The sequence below is a fragment of the Fukomys damarensis genome, unplaced genomic scaffold, assembly GCF_012274545.1.
Source record: "Fukomys damarensis isolate Sample0158 unplaced genomic scaffold, DMR_v1.0_HiC HiC_scaffold_8, whole genome shotgun sequence".
Classification (NCBI taxonomy): Eukaryota; Metazoa; Chordata; class Mammalia; order Rodentia; family Bathyergidae; genus Fukomys; species Fukomys damarensis.
The window spans coordinates 32,125,086-32,150,554 of record NW_022900920.1 but is presented as its reverse complement, the minus strand read 5'-3'; the positions used below and the strand labels follow the sequence as shown (position 1 = coordinate 32,150,554).

Sequence of the window (25,469 nt, the reverse complement as noted above, 5' to 3'; positions counted from 1 at the left end):
TTTCTAGGAAGCAAGTAGACGCTAGCCATAGATAGAACTGTGGCACAGATGGAGCTCTTCCCTAGTTTATACAGAGGAAGTGGGCTGGGGATTTAGCTCGGTGGTGCTGCCACCTGCCTCACAAGTGCAAGGTCCTGAGTTTGATCCCCAGTACCAGAACAGTGATGATGATGATGATGATGATGATGATGATGATGATGATGATGATAAAAATAAAGATTAACTTGAAAAAAATTTTTTGAATTTATACAGAGGTAGTTTGGGAGATAGTATGAAGTGAGGGAGAATAGAAAGCTTAGGGCTTTGGACAGAAAGGAAAGATCCTTGATTCTGATTCCCTTGATAAGAAAGGCTTATCCTTTTATCTCCCTAAGGGTATGGAAAATCCTTTTTCTTGAAGAGAATAGCTTATTTGAAATTGCTTTGGATAATGCAGGGCAGGCTAGGCCAAGCCAGCAGGGCCAGTTGTTTCTTAGCAGTTTGACTGTCCTCATCACCTTCCCAGGCACAGCTTTGGTTCCCTATGGTCTTCCCTGCATCCGTGAGCTCTTTCGCTTCCTTATCTCCCTCACTAATCCACACGACCGCCACAACTCAGAGGTCATGATCCACATGGGACTGCATTTGTTGACAGTGGCCCTTGAGTCAGCCCCTGTAGCCCAGTGCCAGACCCTCTTGGGCCTTATCAAGGACGAGATGTGCCGCCACTTATTCCAGGTAAGACCAGATTGATAAGCGCCCCTGGCTGTATTTTAGGGTCTCCCAAAGGTCAGAGGAGCACAAAATTTGCCTGGTTGTGCAGAGTATGGGTCCCAGTAAAGTACCTCTCCCCAGTTGGCCAACAGTCATAGTAAAAGAGTTCTGGTAGCTTTGCAAAGACTCTCCTAGTTGAGAGAAATGTAGAAATGGCTGGACACAAAATTCCACAGGACCTCAGGGGCAACTTCACCCAGTTTGCTGTCCTGTATCTATGTTGGCTGAGCCAAAAGTCAGCTCCAGGAATCTCATGGCCTATTCTCCTCTGATCTCCAGCTACTCAGCGTAGAACGGCTGAACCTCTATGCTGCTTCCCTAAGAGTATGCTTCCTACTGTTTGAGAGTATGAGGGAGCACCTCAAGTTCCAATTAGAGGTAAGTTTCTTGACCTTGGAGTGAAAAGAAAAACCAAATGAGGGCTGGAGATTTAGCTCAGTGGTTCCGCCACCTGCCTTGCAAACACAAAGTTCCGAGTTCAATCCCTGGTACCAACACCCTCCCCAAACAACCAAATGAAGTTTTGTAGCATTTTCAATAGGGCCAGCTCTGTGATGCTGTAGGGGCGGGGAGAGGGGTGCCTTCCTTTAGGAGGGTGATTTTAGTCTACATTGGTCTACTGGCTGGCTTCTGTAGTGGAATAACTCAGAAACCCGAGAAAACTGGGTGACTATGAAATGGGAGAACCCAAGTGTGAGGACTGGCAGGCAAGCTCTTGATAAATGGGAACAGCTCTTTTTGCCCTCTTGCAAGTTGAACCAGCACTGCCACTAAATTGCAAAATGGAACTCAAAATAGGATAAAGTCAGGATTACTAGAAAACACAAACAAGGCAGTAAGCACCATCTTTGGGATTAGGCATAAAGAAGAGAATCAGGCCTATCCCCCACCCCATGGAGACCAAAGAGGGGGATGTATTTAGGAGTGAAATACCTTTAGGTGTCTATTTGTTTTTTGTTTTTGTTGTTGTTGTTGTTTTGGTGCCAGGGATTGAACTCAGGACCTTGCATTTGTGAGGCAGGCGGCAGAACCACTGAGCTAAATCCCTGCCCCCTTTTAGGTGTCTTAATGCATACCTACTGACCCGGCTTCTGCTTCCTGTTTAATGTTCTTCCTTCTAATCTTCTTTTTCTAAATCCTTTCCTCACTCAACCCCCTTTTAGGTGTCTTAATGCATACCTACTGACCCGGCTTCTGCTTCCTGTTTAATGTTCTTCCTTCTAATCTTCTTTTTCTAAATCCTTTCCTCACTCAAATGGAATTTTCTGGGTTATTGCCAGATGTACATAAAAAAACTCATGGAGATCATCACTGTGGAAAACCCCAAGATGCCTTATGAGATGAAGGAGATGGCACTGGAGGCCATTGTGCAGCTGTGGCGAATACCCAGCTTTGTGACTGAGCTCTACATCAACTATGATTGTGACTACTACTGTTCCAACCTCTTTGAGGAACTCACCAAACTGCTGTCCAAGGTGCTGAGCACCATTCTGGCCTGCGGTGAAAAGACTGCGTTGAGGACACCTTTGTGGTAGTAATTATACTATGCACAAGGAGGACAACACTTCAGAGATGGGAAACGGGGAGAAAGGCATTCCCCAAAGACAGCAGAAAGGTTTGGGGAAGAACAAAGTATAAAGTATTCTAACCCCAAGTCCAATGGATCTGTTTGCTTTCCAGAATGCCTTCCCTGTGTCAGGTCAGCTCTATACAACACACCTGCTATCTCTTGATGCCCTACTGACAGTGATTGACAGCACTGAGGCCCACTGCCAAGCCAAAGTCCTCAACAACCTCACCCAGCAGGAGAAGAAAGAGACAGCTAGGCCTGGCTATGAGGCAGTAGAGGGTACTCGAGAAGCTAGCAATGGTAAGAGTATTTCTCTTCTTCTTCTCTCCTCTGCCACTGCCTCCTCCACCTACTTTCTCTCCCTCTCTTCATCTTCCTCTCCCCTTCTCTCCCTCACCTTCTCCTTTCCCTTCCCTTCTGCCCTCTCTTCCCTGCAAAATTAAGAATTAAACTGTATTTCTTTCTTTGGTGATCTAGAGTTCTGTGCTCATCCCTTCTCTTGTCACAGAGTGGTTTCTCCTGTCCTTCAGTCACTTCCCCTGGGGTGCTCTCAATTCTGTGTCTCCAGAGTTTGAATCACAGGCCAAGCAGGGAAGTTAGTAAGATTCATCAACTGCTCCCTTTCTCCTCCCCGCTACTTTCATATTTTTATGGAATTATTATTTCTTGGGGCCAGGGATTTAACTCAGTGGTTCTGCTGCCTGCCTCTCAAGCACAAGGTCCCGAGTTCAATCCCTGATACCAAAAAAAGAAAAAAGAATTATTTCTTCATAGCAAGAGAAAAGAGGATGTAGGACTTCTGCCCCTGAAAGCACCAGGCTCTGCTATTTCCCACACACAATATCTGCTGGCACTCTAATTTATCTGCTCTGTCTTCCCCTTGAGACTGAAGTTGCAGAAGGTCAGGGAAAGTGACCGGGTAAATTCTTTGTTAAATTATAGAATCTAGTCTTTGCCTGACCCAAGACTGACTACTTACTTGTCCTCTTAGGGTTTGTGCCCTGTGTGGGAACACATAGATCTTTTGGCTTGGGACTCAACCTGTCCTGCAGCTCTGCTTGCCTTCCTACCTATATCTTTTTCTCTTCCAGATGAGAGAGCAGGCAGTGATGGGAAAGCCACAGGGCTGGCATCAGAAGTCCCAGGCCTTCATCTGCCTGGTGGAGGGTGGCTGCCAGCAGAACATGGGAAGCCAGGATGTGGTGATCTGGAAGAAGCTGGTAACTCTTGGGGTGGGTACTGGGTTTCCACCCCACTAAGCAAAGGCACGCATGGGGCTGGGGGGTAGAGGAGGGGAGCAGAGTGGCCTAGGGCAGTCTCCTAGTGAGCCTCGTTAGCTTGTCATGCCTTCAAACCCAGAAGGAAATAAAATACTTGGAGGCCCAGAAGGTAGGACTTACGGGGCATAAGAGACTGGTGAGGACAAGAAAATTTCTGAGGTTCTTTCTTTTCACTGGGGAGCATATCAGTGATCTTCCAAAAGACATTGTCCTCGTATGCCAGGTGTGGTGGCACATACCTGTCATGCCAGCATTTGAGAAGCTGAGGCAGGAGGATTTCCATGAGTACCTGAGCTACGTAGTGAGTTAAGACCAGCCTGAACTATATAGGAAGACCTTGTCTCAAAAAAAACAACAACAGAAAAAGACATTATCCTGATAAAAGAGGTCTCATGTGGTTTTCCCTCTCTTCCTCCCATTCCTAGCTGACAAAAAGTTTACCCGGAAGCCACCTCGATTTTCCTGTCTCCTGCCAGATCCACTGGAACTAATTGAAATTAAAAACAAAAAAAAGGTATATACATACATATATTTCCCAGAGTTCAGCCTCTGCCCTATCTGCTTGGTGTCCCTTGTAGGGCTTCTGTCCCAGAGAATGAGGATGAGGAGATTCTAGCACCTCAGTGTACAGTTTTCTATGGCTGGGCTTTGGGCTCACCAGGCCTTCAGCAACTCCTAGGCCCCTGTGAGGACCTTCCCTTACTCATAAGCCACGTAGCTGAGCAGTACGATTGTTTGCCTCTGGGCAAATGCTGTTCCAGCAGACAGCCGGTGATGGTGATAGGAGCCCTGGGAGCTGATGTCATGTGAGTCACCAAAGTTACTGTTCATCTCCAGCTCTGGTGTGATGATTGACAATAAAAGGGAACTGACATTCATTCTGGTGCTTTAGTAAAGTTCAAATAACTGCTTGTGCTTTTAGTTTTCTTAACACAAAAAAACTTGCTATTTAATCCTTTTCTCCTCTCATTGCCAGCCTAAGTGACTTCGGCTTGTATGTGCTCTTGATTGCAAAGCTATGACAGAACACACAAGGAGCAGAATGATTATCACAGTTAGTTCATCTTGTCCTTCAAACCTAGAGCCTTTAGAGCTGCACAACCAATGAATGAAGGAAAATCCAAGCCAAGCTAAAAATAGGATGCTAGCTTTCAACAGATGTCACAGAGGAATAGAAACCTGAAAGGAACCCTCTAGGCTCTTCTACTTTTTACCTCATCCCTAATTTAGAGAAAAGGAGCTGTCCCATGCATCTTGTGCCCTCAGCAAAGGACTGGCAAGGAGCTTCTCGATCACTTCTGGTAACACAGAGCTAGAGGAGAGCTAGGACTAGATTGACCCAGGATTAGTTGCAGAGTCATCCTAGCTGTAATCTCAGCACTCGGGAGGCTGAGGCCAGAGGATCGCCTTGAGTTTGAGGCCAGCCTGGACTACATAGTGAGTTCAAGGACACCCTGAACTATATAGCAGGACCCTGCCTCAAAAAAAGAAAAGAAAACCATGTCTTAGGAGCCCATTCGGCGGCCAGCTGTGGGCTGTGATGGTGTACAGCCAGTTTTTGTCTGACTTAGGGCAGAGTAGCTTCTGACACCTCTAGTCTCTCTCCTCTAGCTACTAATTACTGGCACAGAACAGTTCAACCAGAAACCAAAGAAAGGGATCCAGTTTCTACAGGAGAAAGGTCTCCTCACCATCCCAATGGATAACACAGAGGTAGCCCAATGGCTCCGAGAGAACCCTCGGCTGGATAAGAAAATGATTGGAGAGTTTGTGAGTGACCGCAAAAACATTGACCTATTGGAAAGTTTTGTGAGGTGAGAAAACTATAAGAAATATGAGGGCTGGGAGTGTAGCTTGGTGGTAGAGCACTTGCCTAGCATGCACAAGGCCCTGGATTTGATCCCCAGCTCTACAAACGGAAGAAAGAAATGTGGAACATAAGCAATAGTCAGTTGGAGGGGACAGGGGCTCCTTTCCTCAAAGCAGTCTCATTCAGTTCCTGTTGATAACCAGGTCACACATCCTGCCTTAGCTGTCAGATATGAAAACCCTGTGAGCAGTGCTAGGATTAGGGACTGTGTTAAGGATGGTCAGGAGATACTGCGACTGACAGCCCAACCTATGTCACTCCATGTGTGCAGCTTCTTTTTTTATTATGCTTTTTTTCCCTCTAGCACCTTCAGCTTTCAGGGTCTTCGGCTTGATGAAGCTCTCCGCCTCTACCTGGAAGCCTTCCGTTTGCCTGGGGAAGCACCAGTCATCCATAGGTTACTGGAGGCATTCACGGAGCACTGGAGGGTGAGTGGAATTTTTAGACGCTGAACTCCAGACTCCTGGTCAGTCAGCTTGAAGGTTTCTGCAGCCCCCAACTGAAAAAAGACAGCCACTGTCTCCTAAGAAGGCTGACAGCAACATCAGTGTACTTTCTATGAAGAGACTAACAGCTTCTGTGAAGGAGTTAGCAAGAGGTTGGCCACTCTCTGGGTGGTACCTCCCTCTGTCCCAGCACTGACCTGACCAAAGGCTAGGTAGAGAGGGTTTAACTGGCCAGTGAAGGGCATTGACAAGGGTGGGGTCTTTGCTTTTTCAGAATTGTAATGGCTCCCCATTTGCTGATAGTGATGCCTGCTTTGCCCTGGCCTATGCTGTCATTATGCTTAACACCGACCAGCATAACCACAATGTTCGCAAACAGAATGTACCCATGACCCTGGAGGTAAGTGTGGGTCCCAGGCAAGGCAGAGAAGACCCAGCACAGCTTTGGAGGCACCAGGCTTTCTGGTCAGTCAGTATGGTAGACAGGGTTCTGTCGTAAAGAACCAGGAAAGGCTGGCTAATACAGAAGGGGAACTGGGGTGGGGAGGTGAGTTCTCTAATCTATGGGCCCCAAGTCTTATTTACCACAGACCAGACCCAGAGTTCTTTGGGAGAGGCTTCAGCATGAACACAAGAGGGGAAAAAAACTTACTGGCCTGTCTCTAGGAGTTTCGTAAAAACCTAAAAGGTGTGAACGGAGGCAAAGACTTTGAGCAAGACATCCTGGAGGACATGTACCATGCCATCAAGTGAGTACATATGGACGACAGTGCAGCCTGTCTGCCAGAGAAGCACAGACCGCAGTGATTAACATGCCCTGGGTTTAGCTGGGAGCCCACTTTGCCCACTCATTTCTTCAGTGAAGAAGCCTAAACAACGTGAGTCTCCGGTACTCTAAGCCAGGGTCCAAACTGTCTCTCCTTCCTGTTTATTTATTTATTTAGGAGGGGGTGTTTTGAGACAGGGCCTCACTACGTAGTTGAGACTGACCTGGAACTCGCTATGTAGCCCAGGCTGGTCTCAAACTCACAGTGATCCTCCTGCCTCAGCCTTCTGGGATTATAGGCGTGTGCCACCATGTCCGGTTCATGTCGCTCTTATTTTTTACCTAATTATAAATGTGGTGGGGAGTGAGCCCAGGGCCTCATACATGCTACCATTGAGCTGTACCCCCACATCCAAACAACTTCTCTGCAGTAGGATATAATGGTCCCCTTTCCTGAACCTAATACAGCTAGGTTTTTCTGTCTAGCTTAAAAGATGCATTCTCTGGCTGCTAGAGAATCAAGATGGGCACGGGGCATGAGCACTTTAAACTCATTCAAAGGTCAAAGTCAGAGATAAGATACTTACTTCTTCCCTGTAGATCAGAAAAAGTAGAGAGGATCTGTTTATCCTCTGACCCCCAAAGAGAATATGAGCTCTTGTGACAGAACTGAAAGACTTAAAGACAGGACTTCCTGTATCATGGGGCTTTTCCTTTCTTTTTCCCTGGCCCCAGTCAGTGGTGAGTAGGGAACAGACCCTGGAGTTGCAGCTGCAGTGACCTCATACTGATGGCAGGTGCCTGGCTGGGCAAGGCCCTGTCCTGGTGTAGAAGCAGTCAGATTCACAGCAGTGCACCTGCTCCTTTCCTGCCTCCTGACAGGAATGAGGAGATTGTGATGCCTGAGGAGCAGACAGGCTTGGTTCGGGAGAACTACGTCTGGAATGTGCTGCTTCATCGAGGTGCCACCCCTGAAGGCGTATTCCTACATGTGCCTCCTGGCAGCTACGATCTTGACCTCTTCACTATGACTTGGGGCCCCACCATTGCTGCTCTCTCTTATGTCTTTGACAAAAGCCTTGAGGAGACAATCATCCAGAAAGCCATCTCAGGCTTCAGGTAGCCCACTCTGGCCTTGGTCTTGACCTACTCCCACCTCTCTGAGCTAACATGATTATTTCTGTGCCTCTTCAACTCCTGCTCTTACTTTCCGTAGAATGGGGTTCCTACTGAGTTTGTGGAGGGAGGCTGAAGCTTGGGAAGCTCGATCTCAAACAGACTGAAGTGAAAGGTCTCTTTCTGGGACTGACTGGGGAGGAGCCCAGTACAAGCCTCCTCAGGGACTTGAAGGGCTGCCTGGCCTTCCAGTGACTTTGTTTCTGTGTTGGGGTGACATTACAGGAAGTGTGCCATGATCTCTGCCCACTATGGCCTCAGCGATGTATTTGACAATCTCATCATCTCTCTGTGCAAATTCACAGCTCTCAGCAGTGAGGTAAGTGGGAGCAGGAGCTATATGTGGATTTCCAGGAAGACCTCTCATAGCCATGGGTCTGCCTTTGTCTGTACCCACTCCCTTCACCATGCCCACAGTTTAGGCCATGTTTGTCTTACACACTCTGGAATAAGAATAATGTCACCTCATTTAATGGGATGGGAGAGGAGATGAGGTAGTGAGGAAGACCTTAACCAGGTTAGCCCTTCCCATCAGTATTACGGGGGATTGAAGCAAAGCCAGAAGTCTCTCATGCAACCAGAGACAGCAGCCTAAGAGTCTTCTTTGCAGATATGTTTTAGCCAGTTACTTGGCTTCTTCTCATCCTCTTTTCCAGTCTATTGAGAACCTACCCAGTGTATTTGGAAGCAACCCTAAAGCCCACATTGCGGCCAAAACAGTATTCCACCTGGCCCATCGTCATGGTGACATCCTGCGGGAGGGCTGGAAGAATATCATGGAGGCCATGCTACAGCTCTTCCGAGCTCAGCTGCTGCCCAAGGCTATGGTGGAGGTAATTCTTGGTAGACGCTGTCTGTATGTAGACCTGACTAAGAATAGCACTGAGCCTGATGCCTGCCAGACCTTACCAGAAACCTCAACTATAATGCCACAGGTCTTGGAGTAACTGTAAAGGAAGGCCAGTAGAAGCCATCCTGACTCTTGGAGGGGTGCAGTAGTGCTGGCCACAGGAAAAAATCCAGAGAACTTTGTGTGAGGGTTGAAAAAGGCAAAGAACATATGGAAAGAAACTTTGTTCTTGACCTGCTTTTCCAGGTAGAAGATTTTGTAGATCCCAGTGGCAAGATTTCTCTCCAGCGAGAAGAGACACCGTCAAACCGGTAAGGGCAGGCAAGAGGCGGAGAGCCTTGCGGAGGGAGGGTCCGAACCTGGGGGTTACCAGGACATGGGCCCTTTTCCTACAGAGGAGAGTCGACAGTACTAAGCTTCGTGAGCTGGCTGACCCTGAGTGGTCCTGAGCAGTCTAGCATGCGGGGCCCATCCACTGAGAACCAAGAGGCCAGGAGAGCAGCCTTGGACTGTATCAAGGTAACTGTGGATGTACAGGCCCCTCCCTGCTGTACAGATGCTACCCTGTGAACTGAAACATAGAATCATGCAGGGCTGAGATCAGGGTGACTCTGTCTTCCTGCCTTCTCTGCAGCCCTTGTCACAGAGCCCCTCTCTCTTGTACCCCCTCTAGCAATGTGACCCAGAAAAGATGATCACAGAGAGCAAATTCCTCCAGCTGGAGTCCCTGCAGGAGCTCATGAAGGTAAGGGGTGGAGAAAGAGAGATGGAGGTGTGGCTGGGTCCTAGGGGTGACGGGCAGTGGTGTGTGCCTCAGTTTCTGTTGGAGCAGAGCCAGCTGCTAGCTTCTCCGTGCCTATGCTCCTGCTGCTCCTCCACCCCCAGGCTCTGATCTCAGTGACACCAGATGAAGAGACATATGACGAGGAAGATGCTGCTTTCTGTCTGGAGATGCTACTAAGGATTGTGTTGGAGAACAGGTAGGAGAAGGCAGGTGTGGGCAGTTCTGAGGTACACCCTCCCCTGGGCTTATGCCAAAGGATGGAAGCCATCTTGCCAAGTGCGGCTCCGGGAAGAAACAGGAAACCAGGTGTGAGAGCAAAACTTGCTCACTACCCATCTGCCTAGGGTGTATCAAGGAACTGTAAAAAGCCTAAGAGGCTTGTGCTTAGTGGCTCTTCAGCTGTGAAATCCCTCATCTCCCTGTTCTCCTCAGAGACCGTGTGGGCTGTGTGTGGCAGACTGTTCGAGACCATCTCTACCACCTCTGTGTCCAAGCACAAGATTTCTGTTTCCTCGTGGAGAGGGCAGTGGTAGGGTTGCTGCGTCTGGCCATTCGGCTGCTCCGGAGAGAAGAGATCAGTGGCCAGGTAAGCAGAGTCCATCGGGGAGAGTGGGCAGGTATGCAAGGGACTGTGACCACAGTGTCAGGTATAGATACAGCCTCAGGCAGACTGTACATTTAGCACTCCTAACATGAACCCACAACCACCGTCTAACAGATAGCCCTGCACATGAACCTGGAATGCCCGCAGGCAGGAAGCTAGTAGATTAAACCTCTGCAGGCTCCTGTCAGTCTGTTTTGTGGGTTAAGGACTGCCACTGTCTGCTTTGTAGCAGTCCCAGCCCTGTACCTGATTTACTTCTTATGCTTAGGGCCCTTCTGCACTCTCTGGCTCAAGTGCAATAAACAACCAGCATGGAACTAGTAAGTGACACAGCCGGGTGTGGTGGCACGTGCCTGTAATCTTAGCACTCATGAGGCTGAGGCAGGAAAATCATAAATTCAAGGTCAGCCTGGACTACACTGTTAGTTTGAGGCCCAGCTAGCTTATATAGCAGGACGCTATCTGGAATGGATGAAGAGCAGTACCGCTTTGATGGATAAAAGACAACATAGTAAAGATGTCAGTTATCCCTAGTCAATCTCTTTGTTTCGTGCAGCTCCTGTAAAAATTCCAGCAAGGACCCAGGCAAGGTGGTGCATGCCTATAATCCCAGCATTTGGGAGGCTGAGACAGGAGGATCACCACAAGGCCAGCATAGAGTACAAAGCAACACCCTGTCTCATAAACAAAAACTCCCAGCAAGGTTCCTCTTCCCCCACCCCGACCCTGTAGTGGGGATCAATCTCAGGACCTTGCACTTGCAAGGCAAGTGCAGTGACACTGAGCTAAATCACCGGCCCCCAGCAAGGTGTTTAATAGACACAGAAAAGCTTTTCCTCAATTTTGTTTGTTTGTTTGAGACAGGTTCTTTCTTACAATGTAGTTCAGCCTGGCCTTGAATGCACTATGTAGCTCAGGCTGGCCTTGAACTCACAGCAATCCTCCTGCCTCTGCCTCCCAAGTGTTGAGATTATAGGCATAAGGCACAAGTCTTAGAATAGCCAAAAAATTTGACAAGCAAAATGAGAGGGTTCACTGATACTAAGACTTGTTATACAGCCGTCGTAGTGGAGATTATGTAGTAGATGTGAAGGAATAGACCCATAGGTCAGTAGGACAGAATAGAGAAGCTAGAAATAGACTCACACAAATATGTTCAACTGATCTTTTTTTTACCAAGATATAAAAATAACTCAATGGAGGAAAGATAGCCTTTTCAACAAATACTGCTAGAGTAAATGAAATCTACAGTAGGGGGAAAAAAACAAATGCAGTCGACCTGAACCTCATACTGACCTAGAGAGGCTGACCGGGGAAGACTAGACAGGAAGCCGAGTGCCCTCTCCCCAGGTGCTGCTCTCCCTGCGCGTCCTGCTGCTAATGAAGCCCAGCGTGCTGTCCAGAGTTAGCCACCAGGTTGCGTATGGGCTCCATGAACTCCTGAAGACCAACGCAGCCAACATCCACTCGGGGAATGACTGGGCCACCCTTTTCACTCTGCTGGAGTGCATTGGCTCAGGCGTGAAGCCTCCAGCCGCCCTGCAGGCCACGGTCAGGGCAGACGTACCTGATTCTGGTAAGCCCTTTCCCATGGAGGTAAATGAAGAGCAGATAAACAGGTCTGCTTCCAGTGCTTGGGACGGGAAAACAAAACACAGCTTATTGTACTCAGCAAATTAAACATGACTGGGCTGGGGATGTAGCTCAGTGGCTTCATGCCTGCCTCACAAGCACAAGGTCCTGAGTTCGATCCCAAAGTATTAATAATAATAGTAACAACATAGCTAGACATGTAAACATGACTGGCCTCTGCCTGCTGCTTCCAGAGTCCAATGCCTACTAGCCAACACCTACAAGTTAAACAGTATGAAGGCAAGTAGGCAATGCAGAGGCTATGAAGCTAAGCTTCCTAAGGACCTGTTTCCAAGAAACTATGGTTTTGCCACCACCCTTTCCCTGAAAAAGCTGCTGCTAAATCCTATCAGGAGCCCAAATTAGCCTGCTGTCCTATTTGGTCAGGAGAAAAGCTGTCCAGGCCTCAGCCCTCTGGTGACATGGCTGAAAGTAAGTGGGCCAGAGAGAGGCGGCCAGCCCTTAACACCTCTCCTCTGACCCCAAATTGTTCTGCCCCAGTGTCTATCCCTGACTCCCCCTCCTCCCCATCTGGCTTAGGGGCACAGTCAGACAGTGAGCTCCCTTCCTACCATCAAACTGACATGAGCCTGGACCGAGGGTACACTTCTGACTCGGAGGTCTACACTGACCACGGCAGGCCTGGCAAGATACACCGCTCTGCCACAGACGCTGATGTCGTCAGCAGTGGTTGGTTGGTGGTGAGTGAGGGTACAAGAGGTGGGTGAGTTGGGAAGATTCCTGGTCCTCTGAGAAGGTGTCTGGGGAGAAGAGAGGTCAAGCCTGAGTCCCCAGCTTGTTCCTGTGTACTTCACAGGTGGGGAAGGATGACATAGATAACTCCAAGCCAGGGCTGGGGCCCAGCTGGCCAGGCCCTTCACCCCTGGTCAATCAGTACAGCCTCACAGTGGGTCTGGACCTGGGCCCGCACGACACCAAGTCCCTGCTCAAGTGTGTGGAATCACTGTCTTTCATCGTGCGTGACGCTGCCCACATCACCCCTGACAACTTTGAGCTCTGCGTCAAGACCCTGCGCATCTTTGTGGAGGCCAGTCTCAATGGCGGTGGGTACCAGATGAAGGGCTAGGGGAGGCCGTGGGAAGCTTCCAGAGGGAGGTGGGGAAGGGAGAAAAGCAGGGCATCTTTGTCTTGCACATGGTTGTGCAGATGTGACCCAGTCTGGCCCTGCTCAGGGTGCAAGTCCCAGGAGAAACGCAGCAAGAGTCACAAATATGACAACAAAGCAAGCCGCTTCAAGAAGAAGCCCAAGGAGGGCTCAGTGCTTCGGCGGCCTCGTACTTCCAGCCAGCATGCCACCCAGGGTGGACACAGCGACGACGAGGAGGAGGAGGGTGTGCCTGCCAGCTACCACACGGTGTCTTTACAGGTCAGTCAGGACGTAAGTATGGTATCCTTTCCTTCCTTCTTCCCCTGCGCTTGAGGCTGGGACCCTGGGTGGGGCCGAGGAAGCTCAGGGCAGAGAGGAAGGGGCTGTGTGTTCTCCCGGGATTTCCCTCATCCAAAAACACCTGAAAGTCTTTGCTTGTTTAAACTTCTTGACTAGATAATCTGTGTACATCATGCAAAATTCAAAACATACAAAAGGATAAATTGATAAAAGTAAATTCCCATTCCATTCCTACCTCCACACACTAAATTCCTTTGGCTAAAAGCATCCATATCACTGCTTGTCTATTCTTCTATATTTATTCAAGTCATACAATATTGATTTTAAAAGCTAAGCATAGTGATACACACCTATAATCCCAGCACTAGGGAGGCTGAGGCAGGAAGATTGCAAGTTCAAGGCCAATGTGGAGTACATAGTGAGTAGGACTCTGTCTCAAAAAGGAAATGAATAAATAAAGCCTGTGGCTCGCTGAGTAGCTCAGAATGTAGCTGGTGAAAGCACCAGCTAAACTCAATAAATAAGAAAGTAAGAAATACTGGAAAAATACTCATCACCGGAACTGAAGGGACCAAAATTGCACCGAAGGGCCTCAGAGAGTATGTGTTTGAAGTGAGCCTTGCAGATCTACAGAAAGATGATGTTGCAGCTAGAAAGTTCAAGTTAATTACTGAAGATGTTCAGGACAGAAACCGCCCTGACTTAATGGCATGGACTTTCCCCATGACAGAACGGCAGACAGTAATGGAGTTTCTGTTTGAGATTTTTGGCGGTTGTGTTGCCTTTGTTCTGTGTTGGTTTTACTAAAACACAGCAGTGGGAATCTATGGAAGACTTTGGTGGGCACTCTGGTGCACGCCTGTAATCCCTGCACTGAGGGGCTGAGGCAGGAGCAACTTCATGAGTTCCAGGTCAGCCTGGGCTACACAGTGAGATCCTGCCTCAAAAACCAAACAAACAGGGCCGGGGATTTAGCTCAGTGGTTCCACTGCCTGCCTGGCAAGCGCGAGGACCCAAGTTCAATCCCCGGTACCAAAAACAAACAAACAAAATAGAATCTATGGAAGACCCCTTACTGTCAGCACCAGCAAGTCTGCCAAATCTGGAAAAGGATAAAGGAAACCATGACCCACAAGGTGCAGACAAATTACTTGAAGGAAGTCACCGATAAACTGATTGCATATAGCACTGATGTCCTTGTTAGAAATAAAAATGCTGCAGAAGCCCACATCTGCATTAAGAAACTCACAGAGCTTCCTGGGGAAGGCCATTCTAGAAAGCTACTAGGGATGAAGTTGAAGTGGTACACACCAGTGGAGAGGGACCACAGTCCAAGAGTCTGTTTAAAATCCAGATTTTAGTAGTGACAAAATCCTGCTGTGAAAAACAAACTGATTTACAAGCTGAATTTTTTTTTCAGTACTGAGGATTGAACTCCACCTCATGCATGCTAGATAAGTGCTTCACTACTGTGGGCATAGTGACAGCAAGGGGGTCATCATGGCCCTCTTTCTTTTTTCTTTCTTTCCTTCCTTCCTTTCTCCCTCTCATTCTTTCTGTTGCCCAGGTTGGCCTTGAATTTGCAGTGTCTCAGCCACCCAGTTAGCTGGAATTACTGTACAGTCATGCACCACTACACCCAGCTGAGCTGAATTAATTTATTTTTCACTCTAATATGTCGTTTTATTAGTTTTCTTTTAATGTTTTCTTTGAGACAGAGTCTTGCTATGTTGTTCAGTCTGGTCTTGAACTTACAGTGATCCTCCTGCCTCAGCCTCTTGAGTGCTGGGACTAGTGCCACCATGTATGGTCTTCAATTTTCATTTATTTTATTTGTTTGTTTGTTTGTTTACTTTGATACAGGGATTGAACTCAGGACCTTGCGCTTTTGAGGCAGGTGGCAGAACCACTGAGCTAAGATCCTGGCTTAATTTTTATTTTTTATTAATAAGTGTTTGCAGTACAAAATGACTATATTCATCATGGGGAGTTGGTGCATGTACACACCTTCTTTATATCTTCCTTTCCCTCTTGCCTCCATCTCTTGGTCTCTTTCCCATTTGCAAAAGACCTATCTTCCATCTTTTATTTTGCTCTTTATTTACATTTTGGGCTTCTCATGTATGAGAAAATGTGATGTTTAAGCTCATGCGTCTGATTTATTTCACGTAGCTTAGGGTCTCAGGTGCATCCATTTTCCCACAGATGACTCAAGTTTGTCCTTTCTGGCAGAGTAGTGCTCCACTGTATATAAATAGCACATTTTCTTTATCCCTTCATCTGCTGATGGACATGTAGGCTGTTCCCAAGATTTCGTTATTATGCCTTGTGCTGCTGTAAACATGGGTGTGCACAGATCATTGTAATATGACATCTACCTCTTTTGGGAAGACACCTGGAGGGGAATGAATACCTGGGTCAAAAGGAATTTCTGCTTTCAGTTTTCTGAGGAATGTCTATATTGATCTCCATGTGACTCTACTGCCAGGCGTGGTGGTGCACGCCTGTAATCTCAGCACTCAGGAGGCAGAGGCAGGAGAATTACTGCAAGTTTGAGGCCAGCCTAGGCTATATAGTGAGTTCAAGGCCAGCCGGAACTACATGGTGAGACCCAGTCTCAAAAAAACAAAAACATAATGACTACACTAATTTACCTTCCCAACAATGTAGAAGGTTCCATTTTCCATTTTAAGAGTCAGTGGTAAGAAAGGCATAAAGCAGCCTCAGTAGAAGGTAGCTGTCATTGTTCCTCCCTGGGGTGGGGTTCCCAATTCTCAAAGGGTTCTTAGTCAAGAGTTTGGGAGCGACTACTTAGGTTGGGTGCTGCTGGCAAACTGTACTCACATCAAAGGAGGATGCACCGCGAAGGCGGGGTGCCATAGAAACCAAAGACCTAGGTTCCACTGCACATTTGCTTCCCCTAGCTGGGGGATCTGTTAAAAGCACGGGTGGGGTTGGTGGGAAGACGGCGTTTCAAGTCTTTCATAGGTGCATCTCATCCCAAGCGAGTGCCAGAGCTGGGGCTAAATTCCCTCGCCAGCATTGTAATTATTTGAAATTTTTTTTTTTTGTACGAGGGATGGAACTCTGGTCCTTGCACTTGCAAGGCAGGCAGCAAAACCACTGAGCTAAATCCCTGGCATTATTTGATTTCTTGATGATTGCTATTTTTCTGGAGTAAGGTGGAATCTCCTGTTGTTCTAATTTGCATTTCTCCAGTGGCCAGTGATGCTCAATGTTTTTCATGTATTTTGGGCTGAATTTATTTCACTAAATGTGAAAACAGTTTCCTTAAAAAGAATGACCTTAGAAAAAGGATGAAAATTTTAAAAATATTAATCTGTCTGGACACTATTGCTCATGCAAGCCTCTGAGCTTGTTCTTAAAAAACACTAACAAATTGAGGTTGTGTCATCAGAAGGTATGACACAGACATGAAATGAGAGTTCCTCACAGTCACTGCATGCTGTTAAATCTTAGTCCACACGTCTCCTAGTCTCCTCCATGAGGGATTCCTGCCTTTGAGAAACACGGCCAGGTCTGGAGCAGCCAGCTCATCAAGCTGAGGCAGAGGGAACAGCAGTAGTTTAACATTAAGGGATTCTTTATTTTTTTCTGTAAAATATTGATGTGTGTAATAAAAAATAAAAGGTTAATTGGGGAAAAAAGGGGTGGAGTACAGTGTGACTGGTGCTGAGGGCCCTTGAGGACTTGGTCAGGGACAGTGGGGGCACCAAACCTAACCACACTCATGTCCTGCCCTCTCCTGTGACCCCCAGTTGCTAGACCTGATGCACACCCTGCACACACGGGCAGCCTCTATCTATAGCTCGTGGGCAGAAGAGCAGCGCCACCTGGAGACAGGAGGCCAGAAGATTGAGGCGGATTCCCACACCCTCTGGGCCCACTGCTGGTGCCCTTTACTGCAAGGTAAACTAAGGGAATAGGCAGGGGAGGGCAGAGGTGGTGCTGAGCCTGAGGAGCCCTGACCAAATGGATGCAGGCCCCTGACCCTGCTGTTGCTCTCAGGCATCGCCTGCCTGTGCTGTGATGCCCGGCGCCAGGTCCGAATGCAGGCGCTAACCTATCTGCAGCGAGCGCTGCTGGTACATGACCTGCAAAAGCTGGATGCCCTGGAATGGGAGTCCTGTTTTAACAAGGTAGGACATATACTGGTCTTAAGATAAAGTTCACGTCCTAGGAAAAGGCAGCCTGAAGAGCCCCTAATATCTGTACTCAGCGTACCTTTCCTGCCACCCAGCATGCTTCCTTGGGGCAAAGCTGCCCGTCTGACCCTGCTCTGGCAACACTGGATATTAACCTACCAGGTGCTGTTTCCTCTGCTGACCAAGCTCTTAGAGAACATCAGCCCAGCAGATGTGGGCGGGATGGAGGAGACCCGGATGAGGGCTTCCACACTGCTCTCAAAGGTACTGCTCACACCTTAGCCCCACCTCCTTTCCCCACACCTGGCTTTCCCCAAGTTGAGAAGCCAGGGCTTCCAGTAGGATCTAGAGATGCAGTGTATGCGCTCAGGCCATGGGCTGTGGAGACTCAGCAGGACTTGGGGCAATCTCTGATCCAGAGTTCCCGTGCAAAATGGTACAGGCCTACCTTCCAGCTTTGGTGGGTGCAGAGTTCTCCTACCCTGACTGACAGGGGCTGCTGGGCCCTAGGTCTTCCTACAGCACCTGTCTCCACTGCTGTCGCTTTCCACCTTTGCGGCCCTCTGGCTCACCATCCTGGACTTCATGGACAAGTACATGCACGCGGGCTCCAGCGATTTATTGGTGTGTTCTGCCTCCACCCGACACCCGCTGCCCTCGTGCTTGCCACGTGCCAGGAGACTCGCTGTCTCCTTCTTATGTCCTGTTGCCTCCCACAGGCAGAGGCCATCCCCGAGTCACTGAAGAATATGCTCCTGGTGATGGACACAGCAGAGATCTTCCACAGTGCAGATGCTCGAGGAGGGGGCCCCTCTGCCCTCTGGGAGATCACGTGGGAGCGCATTGACTGCTTTCTGCCACACCTGCGTGATGAGCTCTTCAAGCAAACTGTCATCCCAGGTAGGGGCCTGCCCAGCCTTGCCAAAGGGTCCCCAAAGCTGACTCCCTTCTGTGTGTCCCCATGGGTAGTAAGACTGGTAGGCAGGCAGAGCCCTGCTGGAAAGACAGCACTGAGCCTTGCCCCCTGGATTCTCTGCCCGCCCCAGACTCCATACCCACGGAGCCGCATGGCCCCAAATCTCTGGCCTCAGCCCACCTGACTCCTGCTGCTGGCGACCCCTGGACACCTGGCCGTCCGCCTCCCCCGGAGATACCCTCAGAGATGGGGACCTGTGGTAAGTCCCTTCAGGCTGGCCAGCTGCGGGGTGGGCTAGAAGTGGGAGGCCTGAGTGGCTCCCTGAGGAGCACAGGCTGGCAGCATTAGGGCTAGCTGAGGGCCAGAGAACAGACATGCACAGGCTGCCTCTGGGGGCCCCAGGAAAGATTACACCAGGGCAACCTGGCCAGGGCCACCATGAGGGAGACTTCTTGCCTAGGTGGGGACGGGAAGAAGGGAGGCCGGTACAGCAACCCGGGAGTGTGAGCGTCCTGTGCGGACGAGAGAGCCCGACTGCAGCCACCTTACTCTCCTCGCAGACTTGGAAAAGCCCAAGGGCCCCCGAGCCCCTTGCAGCAGCCCCCCCGGATCACCAGTGGCTCCAGGTCCTGCCCCAGAGGGGGCGCCCCCCCTGATCCTGCAGCCCTTGGCCTCCCCACTGCAGGTAGGCGTGCCACCCATGACTCTGCCCATCATCCTCAATCCTGCGCTCATCGAGGCCACCTCTCCGGTGCCCCTCTTAGCTACGCCACGCCCCACAGACCCCATACCCTCCTCTGAGGTCAACTAAGTCAGGGCCTCCAAGAGGCCGGGCTGTCCCGGGGCCCAACTCCTCAGGCCCAGTCCGAGCTGCTGCTGCTGCTGCTGTCATATGGAGATGGGGAGAGGAGAACTTTTATAGCCCCTGCGGGAACCCGCCTCAGACTGCAGGACTCCCCTCCGCTGCTCCACTCCTGAGGGTCCAGGAGTGCACTTGTCACCTGTAGCCGCTGCCTCCAGCCTGGCAGCACTGGGGACGCATCACTGTGCCAGCCCTGCAGTGCCCAGCTCAGGTGTTGAGAGCCAAGCCCAACCACTCTGCACTTTGCTCCCTCTCCCGCCCGCCCCATGAGCCGAGGCCTCTCCTCCAGGGCTTCCTGCAGAGGTGACCGCAGGTGGGGCCTGGCGGTTGTAAAGGAGTGTGTACATACAGAAAACCATGGCAATGATGGACTTCTTATGCTGTAATAAATGTCCAAGTACGACACCACTTCTTTTCCTCCCTGCTTTTCTTCTTGAGCTTGTGGACTGGGGCACCACATTGCCAGGATCTCAGGGACGTGTGCAGCTGACCCGCCTGGCCCCCACCCAGCAGTCAGGTGCCAAACAGAGCTGAGGGTTCTCTCCCACTGCCACAGCAGTGCACCCTCAGCAGAGAGCATGCCCAGGGGACCCACAGGGGGTGGCTTCTGCCCTCAGCTGGACCCTGTGTTCCAGCACCAACCCCACCCCACGGAGAAACAGTCTTTTCCCACCCCTCAGGCTGCATCTACCCAGTCACTGACACCACAGCGCCTGCTCCTGTGCCTTAGCCAGGGTGAACCAGGCAGGACCAATCATGGGGCAGGCACTATGGGCCTGCAGGGACAAGTCCGGCGGTGTCCACAATCCTTTTTTGTTTTTGCTTTCTAGTGATTGAACCCAGGGCCTCACACATGCTACACAAGTGCTCTGCTACTGAGCTACGTCCCCAGCCCTATTCGTTTTGATTGGGTCTCACTAAGTTGCCCAGGCTGGCTTGAACTTGCAGTCCTGCCTCAGCCTCCTTGGTATCTGGGCTTACAATCGTGCGGCACCACGCCTGGCTCACAGAATGCTGTATATCCAGCTTCCTGAGTGAAGCTTGGAGTGTGACCAGTTGGTCTGCCCTCAGAGAGGCGGGGCACTCACCTTAGCGGCCACACCGCATGCTTCCAGGCCAGCGGGAGTTTGGGTCTGTAGGTGCCTCACTTAGGTGTAGAAGGGCACCTTAGAAATCAGGCTGGGGGTGTAGCTCAGTGACACCACGCCTGCCTGGCAAGCACAGGGTCCTGAGTTTGACCCCTGGTACTGGGGGGAAAAGAAAAAAGAAAGAAATGAGACCTGCTGTAGTTTCTCTCCCTTCCTTCTTGCCTGGGTCAAGACCATGCCTTGTTTCTACACTAACTGGAATCCTTGCCCCCGCCCAGCCCTGGGGAAATTAGGCCGACAGTGGGCTTTCTGGGTGAGAGCAGAGAGGCCTGGCTCTGTGGTCAGCTGCCAGCAAGGCCTTGCCCACTGTGCTCTCTGTTCGCCCATCTGAGCCGCATGAGCCCTGCCCTGAAGGCTTCTGCTTTCCTGGGTGGGGAGGAGCGCCAGCTGCAGCAGAGCTGAAGGCCATCCTGTGCGCAAAACAGCAACAGTCTGCTCACAAGTTAGGACAGAAGCCAGAGCAACTACATACTGACTCCATGCTGGGCGACAGACCTGCACTAGAAGGCTCACTCCGTTACAGGAATGTAGCTGATGCACACGGGGCCTGGGCTGCTGACAACACCCTGAGAAAAGCAGTACTCAGGCCTCAGTTCGTTTTGTCATTTTCTTTTCTTCTTTCTTGCAGTTCTGGGGATCAAACCCAGGGCCCTGAGTGTGCTAGGAAGCGCTCCACTGTGGAGCTATGTCCCCAACCCCTCAGGCCTTAGTTATGACCCACAAGGAAGAATGGCTTGGTGGCATGGAAGTGACAGAGTCTTGGGGAAAATGCCGCTCTGAGTGAGGCTCACACTAGAACTCCAGGAGAGCCACTTTCAGGAAGTGTAGAGGAAGCTGGCTTGGTGGCTGAGGCAGGATGACTGCCGTGAGTTCGAGGCTGGCCTGAAATAAGAACGAAAAAGTCCAGAGGAAAGCTGGCAATCGCTCCATTACCTCAGACCCTCATGCAGAGAGCTGACGTTGCTAGATTAGCTGTTTGTGCATGTTCATTGTGGTGCTCAGGAGACCTGTGAGCATCATTCTCTCTCACAGACGAGGCAGCAGGCAGAGAGGCAAGGCAGGCGAGTGAGCTGTGAAGCAAACCCAGTCAGGCTGACTACGAGCCTCACATCTGTCCTGTGACCCTTCTCCCTTCAGAAGCAGCTGTGATATAAAGTCGGGTGTGGTGGTACACACCTGTAGTCCTAGCACTCATGAGGCTGAGGCAGGAGGATGGTCTCAAATTAAAGGCTAGCCTGGGCTAGTAAGACCCTGTCTCAACAAAAGAAAAATATCAAAGCAAAAGTAGCTGTGGGTGGGGGATTTAGCTCAGTGGCTGCAGACTTGCCTCACAAGCCCAAGATCCAGAGTTTGATGCCCGGTACCAGAAAATAAAAGAAAAAAATAGTTGTGGTGTTGAGGAAACCCTCCAGAACCAAGCAGATTTTCTGGTAAGAAATGTGGGGCTGGGCCAGGAACATAGCAGGCAGACGCTATGCTGCTGAGCTAAGTGCAAAGCACTGAGTTCAATTCCTGGTACAAAGAATAAAAGAAAGAAGGAAGGAGGGGGGAGGTGAGAGGGAGGGAGAGAGAGAGTGCGGGGGGAGGCAAGGCTGAGCAGCTAAGAAACAGGCTGTCACCCTGCAGGCTCAGTAGAAACCCTGAGTCCTGGGCTGACCACCCCAGGACAAGACGAGGGGAGGAATGGTGGGTGACAGAATGAGCCCCAGGCACACCTGCCACCCATCCACCAAGTGCCGGTCACTGCACCCCGTGGTCCAGGACTCGAGAGCTTGTAGTCACTAAATGGCAATCATCCATACTAGAAATCCACTTCACGCTGCTTCTGAGATGCAAGTGTTTTCTTGGTTCTCCTCCACTGCATTAACCATACCTTTTTCTTTTTTCTTTCTTCTGTTGTTGTTGAGACAGGATCTCACTATGCAGTTCAAACTGGGCTTGAACTCATTATGTAGTCTCACACTTGAGGTGAGCCTCCTACCTCAGCCTCCCAAGTGCCACCACACCCAGTTTGTTTGTTTGTTCATTTGTTTTGTTTTTTCCTGGTACTGGGGATTGAACCCAGGACCTTCACACTGAGCTATACCCCAGCCCCCGCACCTTTTGTACCAGGGATTGAACTCCGGACCTTGTGCTTGTGAGGCAGCCAGTGGAACCACTGAGCTAAATCCCTGGTCCACCTCAGCCCTGTTTAATTTTTATTTTTATTTAGTTTTGAAACAAGTTCTTGCTAAGTCACTAAGTTGTCTAGGTTGGCTCAAACCTGTGATCCTTTAACTCCACCTCTCAGAGTGCTGTGATCACAGGTGTGCACCGCTGTGCCCAGCTGCCTGCTTCCCTCTGAAGTCCCGGTCTCCTAGAGTGCTGGGTCAGCCGCTCCACCCTGCGGGGTGGGGGGTTGTCACCCCCTGGTGAAGAGCCAACACCAGCTCCCGGGCTGACATCCCCCAACCTTCCACTGCTCCTGTGACTTGGGTCCGTCAAACATCTGAAGCAGAATGGCTGGACACCCTCCTACAAATCACTCCTCCCTCCTTCCCAGTCACTGGTAAGACAGCTGTCTTCCCAGTTTTCCTGCCAGAGCCTCCTGTCTCTTCTCAGTCTACATCCAGCCTCAGCAGGTCCTGATGTTCTCACTAGAAAACCACACCATGCGATGACCTCCTGCACCCCTCCTGCCCTCTGCATCACACAGCACTTGCACTCCACTGCACACACCCTTCTGGCTCAGCACAAATCCAGAGGTCTGGCTTTGTTCCCCCTGCCTCTCCTCCTTGCTGTGTGCACAAAACACTCACAGGATCTCTGCCCCAGCGTGCTCCTCCTCCAAGTAGGACCCGGCTCCCTCCCTCCCGAACTTCCTATGTCACCCCTGTAGACAGGACCTTCCTGAGCCAGTTCCAAGACCCTGCCACTCTATGCTCTGGCCTACTTGGTGTTTCTCAGTAGCGCTTATGAGTACGGACATCCATCTCTGACTTTTGTCAGCAAGCAGGGATGTTCCCTCCCAGAATGGGCAAATAAATGGAGAAATTTTCAGGCCCAGGCAGAGGTGATTCTTAGGTTAACAACGAAGATGTTTCCAAAGCCCAGATAACAAGGCTAGGGAAACGGACACTCTGCTCTTTAGAATAAGGTGAAATGTCCACGCCACCAACGCTGGGGATCTTTACTGTTAAAAGATAGGCACGGGGGCTCACTGTGCCATTCTCCCCACGTTCCATCTATCTGAAATTTTCTACACAGAGCCTTTCTCGGTCCTCACATGAATTACAGCTCAGACTGTGTGTTAGTATGGGTGTCTTAGTTACTTTTCTTGTTGCTGAGACAAAGTATCTGACACCCAAAGTTAGAGGAGTTTGTAGAGGTTTCAGTTCATTGTCGGTTGACCCCAAGGCAGGGTGGCGTGGCTGAAAGGCATCACAGGGACAGTCCATGGCAGGACAGAGCAGGCAGAAGGAAGCAAGCAGCAAACAACCAGCAATGACCACACCAGCCCTCTTTCTGTCTTATACATTTTATCCAGGCTACTCACCCTTAACAGTAGAACTCACACCCTTAATGCTAGTGAATCAGTCTCAGCATCACATCCTTGATTTCCCTGGACCAGCCATTTCTGAAAAGTTCCACCTATGACCACATGAGGCTTTGAGGGGACGTCTAAAAAAGCCAGTGTGTGTTGCTGGGGTCTGAACTTGGGGCCTTGTGCTTGCTATGCAAGCACTCTACCACTGAGCTACAGCCCAGCCTCAACAGCTCAGATTTATTTATTTTATTTATTTAATTTTTTTTTTTGAGACAGGGCCTCACTATACAGTCCAGGCTGGGCTTTAATTCCTAGCAATCCTCCTGGATTTACAAGTATGTACCGCCATATTCAGCAACAGCTCAAAATCTTATAATCTATTTTTTTCTCCTAATCTATTTTAATAGCTCAAATCCAGCTGGGCATGATGGTACATACCCATGATCCCAGTGTACTGGGAGGCTAAGGCAGGAATATTGGAAGTTCAACCCCAGCCTGGGCAACTTAGTGAGACCCTGTCTCAAAAAAATAAATAAATAAAATAATAATAATATGTAAAACAACTGGAAATGTAGATTATTGTATAATTATACATATACGTACTATACACGATTAATGTTTAAAGGCCCTGGGCTCAATCCTTAGTGCCAGAGTGGGTAGAATATAGCTCACGCCCTAAAGGTGCTATTGTGGAGCCTGGAAGAGACCATGCTAACTTCAGCTAGTAGCTGTGGTTTATGGACACCAAAAACGACAGTCAGCAATAACTAGCTCAGGGTCACCAAGCTGGAAGGAGCAAACGCTATTTCATTGAATGTAAGGGCTAAGAATCTGTTTTCCCAAGGAAATGTAGTAGACAAAACCCCTGAATTTCACCAAATTGTTTGGCAGCATGTCATGACGTTTACTTGAAGGTGCTAGGTATGATGGCAACCCCTGTAGCCAGCACTCAGGAGGCTGAGGCAGGAGGACTGCCAGGAGTTTGAGGCCATCTTGGACTACATAATGAGTTCAAGGCCAGCCTGAGCTACATTAGGGAGCACCTGTCTCAAAAAACAAAAACTGATGCAGTTTCGGATTTCAGAGCACTTCAGATTTTCAGATTAGAAACTCAACCTGTATAGTCTGCACATACTCCAAAATCCATACAACTCCAGGGCCAGGTATTTTGCTCAGTGGTGCTGCCGCCTGCCTCACAAGTTCAGTGACCGGAGTTCGATCCCCTGTACCAAAAAACAAAACACAAAAAATCTATACAGGGCCGGGGGATTTAGCTCCGTGGTTTCGCTGCCTGCCTCGCAAGCTCGAGCGCCTGAGTTCATCCCCGGTACAAAAAAAAAAAAAAAAAATCCATACAACTCCAAAATGTGAAGCACTTCCAGTCTTTTGCCGTTTGCTTTGAGACAGGGTCTCACTATGTAGTTCAGGCTGGCGTTGAACTCCCGAGGGTTCTCAAACTCGGGTCAACCTGAAAATCTGGCCAGTTATAGGCCTGCCACTTAGTAAGTTTTAGGCCCGGGTGGTCTCTTTCCCAAGCCGAGACAGCTCTAGCAGGGGTCCCCCGGGTCCGGGTCCCGTCAGGCCGCCAGGAGGCGCCCAGCGACTGACCGCAAGAGCCACTTCCTCTTCCCCAACCCTTCCGAGCAGCGGGGCCCGACTAGGGGCAGGCTGGCTTTCCCCGGGTTCTCCGGCTTCAGAGGCAGCCAGGCGTT

At 49.9% G+C, this 25,469-nt stretch overlaps 1 protein-coding gene across 9 annotated transcripts in view; it reads left to right on the top strand.

Annotated features, from left to right (window-relative positions):
• Positions 1 to 19,491, top strand: part of Gbf1 (golgi brefeldin A resistant guanine nucleotide exchange factor 1) — a 119,115-nt gene extending 99,624 nt beyond the window's left edge. For 5 of the 9 annotated variants that reach the window (XM_010626419.2, XM_010626418.2, XM_010626417.2 and 2 more), the window contains 29 exons: positions 506 to 717; positions 1,033 to 1,131; positions 2,034 to 2,228; positions 2,434 to 2,623; positions 3,415 to 3,555; positions 4,029 to 4,117; positions 5,215 to 5,417; positions 5,778 to 5,901; positions 6,194 to 6,319; positions 6,586 to 6,668; positions 7,568 to 7,804; positions 8,087 to 8,180; positions 8,518 to 8,694; positions 8,958 to 9,022; positions 9,107 to 9,230; positions 9,385 to 9,456; positions 9,597 to 9,691; positions 9,928 to 10,081; positions 11,450 to 11,675; positions 12,272 to 12,432; positions 12,549 to 12,795; positions 12,925 to 13,130; positions 16,919 to 17,069; positions 17,169 to 17,299; positions 17,468 to 17,569; positions 17,816 to 17,929; positions 18,025 to 18,205; positions 18,352 to 18,480; positions 18,782 to 19,491. In XM_010626419.2, the coding sequence (XP_010624721.1) occupies positions 506 to 717; positions 1,033 to 1,131; positions 2,034 to 2,228; positions 2,434 to 2,623; positions 3,415 to 3,555; positions 4,029 to 4,117; positions 5,215 to 5,417; positions 5,778 to 5,901; positions 6,194 to 6,319; positions 6,586 to 6,668; positions 7,568 to 7,804; positions 8,087 to 8,180; positions 8,518 to 8,694; positions 8,958 to 9,022; positions 9,107 to 9,230; positions 9,385 to 9,456; positions 9,597 to 9,691; positions 9,928 to 10,081; positions 11,450 to 11,675; positions 12,272 to 12,432; positions 12,549 to 12,795; positions 12,925 to 13,130; positions 16,919 to 17,069; positions 17,169 to 17,299; positions 17,468 to 17,569; positions 17,816 to 17,929; positions 18,025 to 18,205; positions 18,352 to 18,480; positions 18,782 to 19,032 (4,379 nt within the window). In that variant the 3' untranslated portion in view covers positions 19,033 to 19,491. The remainder of the gene's footprint in view (positions 1 to 505; positions 718 to 1,032; positions 1,132 to 2,033; positions 2,229 to 2,433; positions 2,624 to 3,414; positions 3,556 to 4,028; positions 4,118 to 5,214; positions 5,418 to 5,777; positions 5,902 to 6,193; positions 6,320 to 6,585; positions 6,669 to 7,567; positions 7,805 to 8,086; positions 8,181 to 8,517; positions 8,695 to 8,957; positions 9,023 to 9,106; positions 9,231 to 9,384; positions 9,457 to 9,596; positions 9,692 to 9,927; positions 10,082 to 11,449; positions 11,676 to 12,271; positions 12,433 to 12,548; positions 12,796 to 12,924; positions 13,131 to 16,918; positions 17,070 to 17,168; positions 17,300 to 17,467; positions 17,570 to 17,815; positions 17,930 to 18,024; positions 18,206 to 18,351; positions 18,481 to 18,781) is intronic. The other 4 variants (XM_019207790.2, XM_010626420.2, XM_010626416.2 and 1 more) reach the window with 2 other exon arrangements.
• The last annotated feature ends 5,978 nt before the right edge of the window (positions 19,492 to 25,469 follow it).